We start from the raw sequence: 13,314 nt of genomic DNA on the forward strand, positions 1-13,314 counted from the left end.
TAGCTGACTGCTATGGTACATGAGGAGAGAGTGTCTCTGCTGTGTAAGGGTTGAAGTGCACCCGGCTGTGGGTCCCACAGTCCCTGGAATTCGATGAAACAGTACAGAGATCTGGTTATGATAATGCCATCTGTGCCTCTAGAGAGGCTGACTTCTTAATGAAGGTGAAAATCACAGCTCCAAAGAAAAGGAATCATGGGTGGCCCTAAATTTTCACTGGATGATTTCTACAATTAAAACAACCCAAACCACTTATTCTTGATATGTGCCAAAGAGCTGTGTATGGCAAGTTCACATGCTGTGCTGTTTCTTTCATAATCTTAAACTGTCCCAGATGCAATTTAGCGTTTTAGGTTTCTGGGTAATAATGAAATAATTGTCTTTGTTCTCTCACAAGCACCAATGTGGACATTTTGGAGATGTAGTGAGAAAAACCACAAGGATATATAACTGTTCAGAATTTTAACATTACCAAAATTTGAACTGGAAACATACCATAAGGCACATAGTAATATATTACTATTATACTCCATTTATGTTTTTAGATAAACTTTCTCCTATCAGAGAAGACAAAATGGTTTGCTGGTTATAACATCAGTAGTAATGTTATAAGCGCAAAGCAAAATAAGACAAAAACTGAACACAATCTAGTTCTGGTTAGCTCAATTGGTCTGAATTCTCTAAGCTTATTATTGACACAGGGATACCACCTACTTAGAATAAAAGGAACCAAATGCATATTTATTTAAAATACTCTGTTAAAGTGATTAATGAAAAAGAATCTTAGAGAGCTGAGCTGTAAGAAAAAAAAAAGTTCCTGTCTAAAGGTATGTTAAACTGCTATTTACGAACAGTTCTCCATTAGGAGAAGCTTTGTTCATTAAGTGTTATATATGATATCCCAGAAGGACTGAATGCTGCTGGAAGTGGTAGCCAATGCAACAAGACAGGAATCAGAAATACACTGGGAAAGAGAAAAAATAATTTGCAGATGATATGGCTACAGTACCTAACTGCCCCAGAAAATCAACTCTAAAACATACAAATTAATAAAGTTAAGCAAAATGGCCAGATGTAAGATAAACACACAATAGCCAACAGATATCCCTGATACCAGCATATAATAGTTAGAAAATATGGAATATTTTCCACTACAGTAGCAACAAGACCTAAAATACTTAGAAATAACACTAACAAGAATAACACTACATAAAATTAAAAGATTTCAGTAAAATGGGATACGGTCTATGTTTTGGATGGAAAGACTGTATATTGTAAAAACAGTTCTTCCCATGAGATTGCATGTAAATTCAAACTAAATTTCAATGAGATTTTTAAAGGGGGATTTAAGAATTGCTATGAGAACAACGAGTAGACGTTCAACAGATATTAAAATACAGTGTGGGTGCTACTGGATCAAGAATTATTAGATTGGTAAATCGGAAAAGATGGTACCAGAAGAGACCTGGTATAAGAACTTACCATACTGTTATAAAGGAAACATCCTAAACTAATAAAAGAAAGGATGGCAACTCAGCTATTGATGTTAGTCTGTTTGGAAAATAAAGACAGAACTTCACTTCACAATATATATTAAAAATCAAAGATTACAAAAAAATAATCCATGTGAACATTTAGCAGATTTTAAAGAAGAAACATTCTGTAAAAAAGAAATTACAAATGTTATCTGAAACGATAAACTCTGCTCTCCAATTTTCTTTTTCTCTCAAAACAACACAAAACAAAAAGTACGTTTCGGAAGCAAGTGATAACAGAGAAAATGTTTTCAGCGAATATGAGACAATGAGAGAGTCAATAACATACAAAGAGTTTTTATAAATAAGAAAATTGCTGCCACTTTGAATAGAAAAGTGAGTAAAAGACGTATTTCATTCAGAGAACACAAAGGAAAAAATGTTTAGATTTACTAGCAATCAAAGCTATAAAAATTTAAACATGTTCTTTTCTTTCTTTTTTACTTTTTTCTTTCCACTCAATGCTGGCAGGAATGAGTGTAGTAAACACTCACACAGTGGTCACAGTGCAGACTGGTATATCTTGTCTGGAAAGCAACATGACAAATCATATCCAAGCCCTAAAACTGATGATTCCCTTTGATGCAGTAATTCTTAGAACTCTATTTTAAAGACATAGTCAAAGATGTAGTCAAAAACTGATAATGGTATTCATTTGAAACCTTATTTAAAATAGTCTAAAACTCTAAGCAAACTACACATCCCAGGTTATGGATTAAATATATTACAACAGGATGGACTATTAAGCTGCCTTTTAAATATGTGTTCTAAGGATACTTGACAACAGGGAAATATGCTCTTAATGATACCTTTAATGGAAAAAAAAGAATATGAATGTTCTATATACAGTGTGATTTTAGCTTTGAAGAAAAAAACATGAATATTTGAATACTTGAATGTACACATACCAATATCTAAGGGACAGAAAGGAAGATGGAATAAAATCTCTCAGGATATGAGTAGAGGTTTATCTCTTTGGGGGAATGAGGCATGAGCTTTCTTTCCTTAGCCTGCCTCCCCATTGGAAGCCAGCTCACCTGCATAATCCTCTGTCCCATAGTCATCAGTGGGGTCTTCAACGCGGCTATACCGGACACGTTCCACTTTAGGAAACTCATTGGTGGGTGAGTATGGCTGCACGGAGGTGCCATAGAGGACCAAAGACCATTCTTTCAATTTACCTTGGGAAACAATGAAAGCATATCATGACCAAACATTCCCTCTTCAGCTTCATAATTTCTTTAATTCCTTCTCACTGAGGAAAAGGCAAGAGTAGGAGAATTGTGGGAAACAGATTCATATGAATCACTGCATCAGATACAGGGCTAGAAATGCATTTTCCAACGCTTGCAGAGTTAACTGTTTAATAATTCACATACCACGTATTTACTGAACACCAAACGTAGGATACACCTTAATTGAATCAGCATTTTGTGTGTGTGTGAGAAACAAACACATCTCAGATTTCTGGATCAAGGGCTGAGTTTCAAATTATGGATATTTAAGAGAATCCCAGGATTTTACAGAAGGCCTTCTTTTTCTAGGTATAAAGGTTTTACATAAATTAAAAAAAAACTGTTGGCATTATCTGACTTGTTTATCAAAAAAAGATGAAAACAACTACTTTGTTCCACCTGAAATGTTAAGAATACATCACTACATTATCCTGTAGACACGTGCTGGCCAATGATAGCCACTAGATCCATTTGGATGTTTCCGTTTAAATTAACTAAAATTTAAAACTTCAGTTCCTCAGTTAGACCACATTTCAAGTACTCAGTAGCCATATGTGGCTGGTGGCTGCTACGATGAACAGCACAGATACAGGAAACATTTCTACCACTGGCAGAATGTTCTACTAGGCAGTGCTGTCATACAGCATTTTCTGGTCAAGGGTGCTTGGAGATGTGAGGGAAGTGTTTTGCCTCCTTTGGATGTAGGCTTTCAAGGAACATTTGCTTTAGTTAATCCTTATTTATAAATTTATTTCTTAGCTTTATAAAACTAAAGTCTTTAATGCAAAAAGTAAACGAACAGAAAACAACTGTCTCCTGGCCATTAAGCTTAATTTGGTTCTTTTTTTATATGAATCTTAAATAAAAGTTATTAAGACAAAACCATTAAAAACGTGGAAATATGCTGGCAGGAAGGTAGGATACCCCTCCCCCCACCTTAGATCTCCTCCTCACCTTGGCCTAATACAGAGAATCCAGGCAAGGTTAGGGTTGGGCTCTGTCACAGCTCAGAGAGGGATGAATTTCAGGTGTCTGCTAATTCATCTATCAGCAACTATAATCACCATCAAATTGATGCTTATTTTCTATAAGTGCTTACTATACGCTAAGTAAGTTTTATTCCATTCAGTGGTCTCAACAACTGGGAAATAGGTACTTGTATTCCCAATATGTAGATGAGGAAACTGAGGCACAGAGGTTGGTAACTTTCCCAAGGGCAGTAAGAGGACAGACTGATATCAAAATCTATCTGGGGGTTCTGATTTAAGATGGTAATATAGGAAGATCCCGAATTCACTGCTTTCCATAAACTTGCTGAATCTGTAGCCACATATGGAACAATTTCCTCTGGAAAAAAACCCCCAAACTAACTGAGTGGCTCCTACGCATCAGGCAAACAAGAAAACCCCAGATCAAAACGGGTAGGAGAGGCTTCGATGCATCTTACCATAAACCCCACCCCCCAGTGCTACAACCCACAATCGAGAGGGGACTCAAAAACCCCCAGCTTCTCCCCGAGGAGTGAAAGGCTTGAGCACCACATTGGGTACCAAAACTTTTAAGACCTACACCTGAGAGATGAGCCCCCAAACCATGTAGCTTTGAAACCCAAAGGGCCTTGGGTCCACAAGACCCATAAGACTGTAGTGAACTGAGCAGTTCTTAAAGAGCTCACCTGCGTGGACTCTCACTCCAGGGTGCTGTGCAGAGGCAGTCGACTGAAAAGCACCCAGACTTTCCATGAAAAAGGCTTATTTGCTTATCTTAAAGCACTGGCCGAGGGGCAGGCATCTAATTTAACATACAGAAAAGGGCCTACTGAATACTGTCCAAACATGGAGGCTCACTGGAGCCATCTGGTTCTCCCTTGGCCTGCTCCAGCTTGCTGGTACGAACAAGAAAGGAGCTTGTACTCTCAGCTGGCACCTAGGGGACACCTCTAGGTTGCTGGCTCTGGTGGCCAGTGTGGCTTAGGCTCATGGGTCCCCTAGGACTCTGAACAAAACTGACAAACCTTTAGGTAGCCTCACCAAGAGGAAGAGAGAGAAGACTCAAAATCAGAAATGAAAGAGGAGACATTTTAACTGATACCATAGAATTACAAAGGATCATAAAAGGCTACTATCAGCAATTATACCCAACAAATTGGAGGACCTATAAGAAATGGATAAATTCCTAGAAGCATACACTCTACCAAGACTGAATCATGAAGAAACTGAAGATCTGAACAGACCAATTACTATAAGGATCAATAATCAAAAACTTCCCAACAAAGGAATGTCCAGGATTAGACACCTTCACTGGTGAATTCTACCAAACAGTTAAAGAAGAATTAATACCAATCCTTCTCAAGCTCTTCCAAAAAATAGAATAGGAAGGAATACTTCCAAACTCATTTTATGAGGTCAGTATTACCCTGATATCAAAACCAGACAAGGTTTCCACAAGAAAAGAAAATCCCTGATAAACATAGATGCAAAAATCCTCGACAAAATGTTAACAAACTGAATACAACAATACATTAAAAGGATCATACATCATGATCAAATGGGATTTATTCCAGGGATGAAAGGATGTTTCAACATATGTAAATCAATATGATTTGACACAGTAACAAAATGAAGGATAAAACCCTTATAATTATCTCAATAGATGCAAAAAAGCATTGACAAAATCCAACATCCATTTATGATAAACACTCTCAACAAAGTGGTTATAGAGGGAACATATATCAACATAATAAATCAGGAACAAGGATGTAGGCAGGAAAAAGAAAAGGCATCCAAGTTGGAAAGGAAGAGGTAAAACTGTTACTATTATATATAGACTCCACCAAAAAACTTAGAACTAAGCAACAAATTCAGAAAAGTTTCAAGATACAAAATCAGTATACAAAAATCTGTTGCATTTCTTTACACTAATGATGAACTATCAGAGAAATTAAGAAAGCAATCCTATTTACAACTGCATCAAAAGAATAAAATACCTAGGAATAAATTTAACCAAGAAAGTGAGAGATCTGTACACTGAAAACTATAAGAAATTGATGAAATAAATTGAAGACACAAATAAATGGAAAGATATTCCATGCTCATAAATTAGAAGAATATTGTAAAGATGTCCATACTACCCAAAGCAATCTACAGATTCAATGTAATCCCTAGGAAAATTCCAAAGGCATTTTTCACAGAAATAGAACAAACAAGCCTAAAATTTTTATGGACCCACAAAACACCCCAAATAGCCAAAGCAATCTTGAGGAAGAAGAACAAATCTGGATGTATCACGTGCTATGATTTCAAACTATACTACAAAGCTATAATAATCGAAACAGTATGGTATTGACATGAAAACAGACACATAAATGAATGAAACAGAATAGCAAACCCAGAAATAAACCCACACATATAGGGTCAATTGATTTATGACAAAGGAGCCAAGAATATACAATGGGGAAAAGGCAGTCTTCAATAAATGGTGTTAGAAAAACTGGACCACTATCTAACACCATACACAAAAAACTAACTCATAATGGCTTAAAGATTTGAATGTAAGACCCGAAACCATAAAACCTCTAGAAGAAAACCTAGGTGGCAAACTCCTTGACACTGATCTTGGGAATGATTTTTTGTATTTGACAACAAAAGCAAAGGGAACAAATGCAAAAATACATAAGTGGGACTACATCAAACTATAGAGCTTTTGCACAGCAAAGGAAACCATCAACTAAATGAAAAGGTAACCTATGGAAACTATTTGCAAATCATATATCTGGTAAGGGGTTAATATCCAAAATATGTAAAGATCTCATACAACTCAATAGCAGAAAAATAATCTGATTAAAACATGGGCAGAGGATCTAAATAAACATTTTTCAAATGAATACATACAGATGGCCAACATTAAAAGGCACTCAGCATCACTAATCATCAGGGAAATGCAAATCAAAACCACAATGAGCTATTACCTTACACCTGTTAGAATGACTATTATCAAAAAAACAAATATTGGTGAGGATGTGGAGAAAAGGGAACCCTTGTGCACTGTTGGGGGGAATGTAAATTGGTGCAGCCACTATAGAAAACAGTAGGGAGGTTCCTCAAACAATTAAAAATAGAACTACCATATGATCCAGCAATTCCACTTCTGGGTATCTATCTGAAAAACAAAAGAAAAACACTAACTCTTAAAGTTACATGTACCCACATGCTCACTGCAGCATTATTTACAATAGCCAAAACGAGGAAGCAACCCAAATGTCGACTGACGGATGAATGGGTAAAGAAAATATATGTGTACATACATGTGTACACACACACACACACACACACACACACACACACACAATATTACTGGGCCACAAAAAGGGAATCTTGCCTTGTATGAAAACATGGATGGACCTTCCTAAGTTGAAGTCAGACAGAAAAAGACAAATACTGTATGATCTCACTTACATGTGAAGTCTTAAAAAAATAAAATACAAAAAGTAAAAGACAGAAATCATAGATACACAGAACAGACTGGTGGTTGCCAAAGGCAGGGGGTGGGTAGGGGTGGGTGAAATAGGTGAAGGGGGTCAACAGATACAAAGTTCCAGTTAAAAAACATATAAGTCCTGAGGATGTAATGTACAGCATGGTGAGTCTAGTTAATAGTAGTGTACTGTATATTTCAAAGTTGTTAAAACAGTGTATCTTAAAAATTCTCATCACAAGAAAAAAAATTTTGTAACTATGTGAGGTGATGGATGTTAACTAGACTTACTGTGGTGATCATTTCACAATACATACAAATATCAAATCATACAGTTGTACACCTGAAACTAATATTTCAATTATCCTTCAATTAAAAAAAATTATGTATCCAAATCTTGCATTCTTAAACTATTATATGATTCTGCCTTCCTTGCCATTTCTAGGAGTTTAGGAACTTGAAGTTTAAAAATGAACATATTCTGGGCCACATTCATTGTTTTCTGACATCTGCATTGGGCCAGCACACTGGTTTATATTTGGTTTGACCTCTGCCAGGTTTTCTTTGGACTCACTTGTTAATGGCTATCCTATTCATAATTAGGGTGTTGTTCAGTCTCAGAATTTCAAGTAGTGTCAAGAAATGAATGACTACCTGAAATTAATGACCAATCTGACTGCCGTTAGGTAGCAATGCAAAAGGGAACCTATTTTCCATATGGCATCTCTCAAGTGCACACATGGAACACATAATACAAGGACACTATGTCAGTTACTCTAAAACCTGGTCCATTTAACTTAAGATGATTTTGTCTAAAAGTTTACCCTTGTAAATGTTTAAAGAGTGTTGACTCATAACTGATTATTTCCCTTGGTGCCATTTCTGAAGTACATCATAGGCCCGCTGGGCAGTTTCTCTCTTTATTTTTCACTTATTATGTAATTTTATTTCCTTAGGCTCTCTGCCACAATTCACATCAACCGCTGCCATATTTGGGCCGTCACTTTTTCCCTCCCCTATCATGTTTCCATTTGCTAAATTCTATAGCAGACTTTGCAATAGATACTGCAACATCTTGTGAAAAATAGCAGTGTAAATGCAGAATGAGAAAAAATCCATTCTACTTGCTAACACTTAGATGCAATCTGCCCAAGATAGAAAACCCAAGATAGATTTAATATGCAATGAAACAAGAACAACAAAAATGCCTCCAAAAATCCTTAGTATGTGTTTTAATAATAAGCAAATGGGAAGAAATAATATACAAATATAAACTCAGTTTAGAGCCAGGAACCTCCATACTTGGGAATGATTCTACCATTTAATTGGGCTAGAAGATTCTATGTCTCCAACTGAATTTCGAGTAGCTTACTAAAGAAACCCCTCATTTAATTAGAGGACTGTACACCATAGGAACAATGATAGAAACACACAGAGAAAAGTAAAAGTCCCTTTTCAAAGTTGTGTCTAATTCCGAACTGAAAGGTTGGTTGAAGAAAGGATACCCGGAGACCATGTGTTTCTAATAAAGCCTCCTGACCCCAGGCTGTATAGCATTAGGGTATCTCTCTTCTGACACAAAAGAACATCTCTAAGATGACTGGAGGTGACTGGGGTTAAACGCAAACATTTAAACAGTATAAGGAGAAGCCAGTGATATGAAATGGACAACTCTACATGATCTGGAATACTGCAGAGAGCTTTTAACACAGATAATCACAGTAAACTCCGGATAGACTCTGAACTCCTTGAGGGCAGAGAGATTTATGTTGGCCTCTCATGCTTGCACACCACCCCAGGTCTACCATTAGTATGCCCCTAGGGGCAGTCTATGCTTGTGGGGAGGAGCATTTTATCAAAGAGTCACTTTTATAACTGTCTTAAATTATCAATAGATAATGCACCCCTTATGTCTGTACCCTAGGCTGCACCCCTGTTGGTACACAACTGCCACGTTTGGACAGTGTTTATTTCTCTGGGATCTCTTGAGATATAACAGCCCTGTAGTGACACGTGCTGATGGATCTCCTGGGAGCTGCCCTTTGGTCAGGGCAGCCCAGTCCAGTCACCATGCCTGCCATTGCCCCTGAGCGCCATGACACAGCACATCTCCATAGCATGAGCAGTAAGCCTGGCCTGAAAAGAAGAGGGAAGGAGAGAGGAAGGTCCTGGGAACTAACTAGATTAGGAACAAGTGAAGGTTGTCTAGAAACCAGGGTCTAGTTTATTTGAATGTTTTCTATCAACTCTGCCTTATTGACAAATATCTGATTTCTGAATAAAACCTTGGCAACCATTACATCCATGGTGCATGCTGGAAGTGAGCTGGACCCAGATACTCTTTCACAAAACTTTTATCCTGATTCATTGGGACCTTGCCACCATGCTGGTTTTGATTTCCCTGACTATGGGACCACTGTGGCAACACAGATGAACCACATCACGGAATAAGGGAAAAGAGATGGCTAAACTGTGTGCAGAAAATGGGTCTCTCAGAATGAGTAACTTTCCCTGACTGGTGGGCAAGGCAAAAGAGCGGCAAATGTACGGTTCACGCCTGCGTTCTGCTGTTTGCTTCTTTTGCCCGATGCAACCCACGGTATCTGAATGAATCACACCCTTACAGTTAATGACAGAATGTTGGGTTAAATTATTCTGTGATGAGGAGAGGACTTAGAATTAGATGGCAGTCCTAAAACTGCCCTCAAGCCCGGTTCTTCTGAAGATGGACTGGACAGAGCATTGAGAAGCATAAACTTATTAGACGATGGAAGAGGGGTCCACAGCTGGGTGGGAGGCTGGGGTAGTTATCAAACAGATCACTTGTTACTGAAACAAGTACTACTTAGGGCTCCATCACAGGCAACACAGGCTGCTGCAAAAATACTGTTCAATCTCCCATCTCATGCTGCATTTGTACTTTTCCTTATTTTATGTCACAAACAAGGTTCATACGTTAGCAAGAAGAGGGAAATAGGCCATGTGCGGCAACAGAGTCAGACCACCTGAAAAGAACTCTGTTAACATCATTCATTTCCACGTTTTACGTATCAGGAAAGTTTTCTCTTTACTTAGCTCCTGGGCTCACAAAGGGCAGAATCCTATCATGCATTCTCTTTAGTGGTAACCAGTTTAGCTGGCATAGGCCAGGCTCAATGTCTGTCTGCACTGAAAATTAAATTGAAAGTAAACTCAGAAAAAAGATAGTCAAGGGAACTTGTCTCCTCTTATGACCATGCAATTTACCCATTGTAGGTGGACAAGGCTGGCTTGTTTATTGACAAAGAAAGTAAGGGAAGCTGGTTAGAGATATGGACCATATATTCTGAAATATCAGTGAATAGCTGTCATGTTTCATCTTGTACTTATAGCTAAATACTTATTCTTGAATTCGTATCCTTAAATTACTACTTTTCTAATGGTGATCTTGAGAATTGGAGAACAGGAAGACAACTCAAAGCACAGGATCATATGAGAAAGGATAAAATTGATATATGAATGTGAAACACATTCCTTGGCCAGAACATACTCCATCATTTTTCTGTACAATAAATCAAATTAGAGAAAGGGAGTTCCTACCTGGAGTCTTGAAGTTCCTCAGCTGAGAGGGAGTGTCATAAACTTCCAGGATCCAGTCACCAGCAGCTCGTTCTCCCCAGCAATGAATGGTCATGAACTCCCAATTTTTAAATCCTTCCATGGAATGATCAAAAAGCCTGAGAGAGAACCATAAAACATTGTTTTTTTATGTTATTTAAAATCTAGTGAGTATCAAGTCAAGACCATGATGAGTGATCTCTCTGTATCTATCAGCATGTTCAGCTCAACCCTGGAGGTTGTCTTCATCCTGGGCCTCACCGATTAGTAGATCCAAATATATGCATATCATTGTTCTACCAGAGGGAAACAGGCATGGGGCTGGCTGTCCAGTAACAAATCTGGGAGGGATAATGATGTGGGTATCAGGGAACCTAGGCTAAGACGCTACTCACAAGCCTGGTAGTACCAAGAGTTGATGATGTGGAGAAACTGAAGCTCTCTTACACTGCTGATGGAAACGCAAAATGGTGCAGCTGCTCTGAACAACAGTTTGACAATTCTTACCATATGACGAAACAATACCCCCCCGCCTCGCCAGATATTTACCCAAGAGAAGTGAAGACATACGTCCACACAAAGAACTCCACATGAAGGCTCACAGCAGCTTTATTCATAATCATCAAAAACTGTTAGCAATTCAGATGTCCATCGACTGGTGAATGGGTATACAAATTATGGTATATTCACAGAATGAAATACTACCTAGTAATAAAAACTGTTGAACTGCTAATGACTGCAACAACATGAATGAATTTTGAAGGCATTAAGCTAAGTGGAAAAAGTCAGACACAACAGATCATGCACTATCTGATTCAATTTATATGACATTCTAGAAAATACTACTTAAACAGAAACAGATTAGTGGCTGTCAGGGGCTAGGAGGTAGGAGGCAGGGGCATGGTGGAAGTTTTGGGAATGAAGGAACTGTTTGATACCTTGAAAATAATGGCTGGTTATGCAGCTATATATATTTGTCAAAACTTATTATTCACATTAAAAAGTGAATTGTATGTAAATTACTTCTCAATGAAAAACCATGCCCATTCATCTTATCCAGTTCAGGGAGTCATGCCTGGAACTGCAGCCTAAATTCTGCCCTTCCAGCCCTTCTAATAATTTTCTAAGTTCCTAATTCCCTGTATGAAATCTCTTCCTGCTTGAAATCACTGGAATTACTTCTGTTTTCTGTGAAGTCATCCTGAGGGATACAAAATATAAAGAAAAATAAAGAGAATCCGAATCAAGAGATGTCAATAGATATGTATAAAATAGATATGGATAAGGCTAGCATAGGAAGAAACAGGCATATTATTTACATAGGCATGTGACGGAGATTTGACTATCTGAAGAAATATCCAAAAGATTTCTATAGAGATGGGACCCAGAAAGTAGAAGATGAAAGATGGGGCAAGAGAAAAAAAAAATTTTAAGTACTTAAAAAACATTATATACATCTATTATTTTTGTTGGGGCAAACAGAGAGGGAAAAGCATCTCTAGCATTGTCTTAGGAGCAACCGTGTCCAATTACTGGGACATATCTGTCCTTCAGTGCAGACAAATACAAAGGTCATGACAAGTGGATGTTGACAGCTATTTAAGACATACAATCACCTCTCCTTGCTTTACTTTCCTGTTCACCAAGGAAACTCGTGGTTATCATTTGAACTTCCATGTGCATCTTCCCATTGGGAGAAAATGCACCCTTCTAAAAACAAAAATAACCAGTCTAATCTCATTATAACTTAATACATTACAATTCTGATTTTTTAAAGTGTTCTATCAATGTGTTTGAGGCTCCCTCTAAAATGCCAGCTGGATTCTGAAGCTGGAGGGTTAGGGGACGTAACTAGGGACCGTGTTAGGTAAATGGCTGACACTCGGCAGCTTTCCCTGGAGAAAAGCAATAAACAGGAAAATCACCTGTTGCATACTCCTGAGGTCTTGGAAGAAGAAAAATAAAAAGTATTTAGCAACATTCTCCAAGTGTCCCATGGTCAGAAAATTGAGAAAAGGCTGAGTCAAAGTTGAACAGATCTCTTTACTGGAGAACACTGCAGATCTTTGGAATATTCAAATATGTTTTGTTAATCTCCATATGGGGTTAATGGGAGGCAGTGATTTTCAAACCTTATATGGACAGGAAGGCCTTTTTCTTTTTTTAGAATATCTGTATACTAACCTGTATAACCTGTATACAGGTTACTAACCTGTATACCTGTATACTAACCTGTATACCTGTATACAGGTTACTGTATACCTGTATACTGTATACCTGTATACTATATACCTGTATACTGTATACCTGTATACAGTAACCTGTATACCTGTATACTAACCTGTATAACCTGTATACAGGTTACTAACCTGTATAACCTGTATAACCTGTATACAGGTTACTTCTGAACCAAAGGGTGCGGCATTTCAACGAGGACCATATTAGATCTGGCAGCTTTCCCTCATGATAACGGG

The 13,314-nt window shown here is 37.7% G+C and overlaps 1 protein-coding gene across 3 annotated transcripts in view; it reads right to left on the bottom strand.

Moving 5' to 3' along the window:
* PCSK5 (proprotein convertase subtilisin/kexin type 5) overlaps positions 1-13,314 on the bottom strand; it is a 447,761-nt gene that overhangs the window by 155,625 nt on the left and 278,822 nt on the right. For all 3 annotated transcript variants that reach the window (XM_027105664.1, XM_027105665.1, XM_027105666.1), the window contains exons 13-14: positions 10,823-10,959; positions 2,573-2,716 (exon numbers count right to left, since the gene is read on the bottom strand). In XM_027105664.1, coding sequence (XP_026961465.1) covers positions 2,573-2,716; positions 10,823-10,959 — 281 coding nt within the window. The remainder of the gene's footprint in view (positions 1-2,572; positions 2,717-10,822; positions 10,960-13,314) is intronic.

This window comes from Aethalodelphis obliquidens, unplaced genomic scaffold (assembly GCF_003676395.1).
Source record: "Aethalodelphis obliquidens isolate GAN/ISIS:26980383/991018 unplaced genomic scaffold, ASM367639v1 scaffold7, whole genome shotgun sequence".
NCBI classification, from domain to species: Eukaryota; Metazoa; Chordata; class Mammalia; order Artiodactyla; family Delphinidae; genus Aethalodelphis; species Aethalodelphis obliquidens.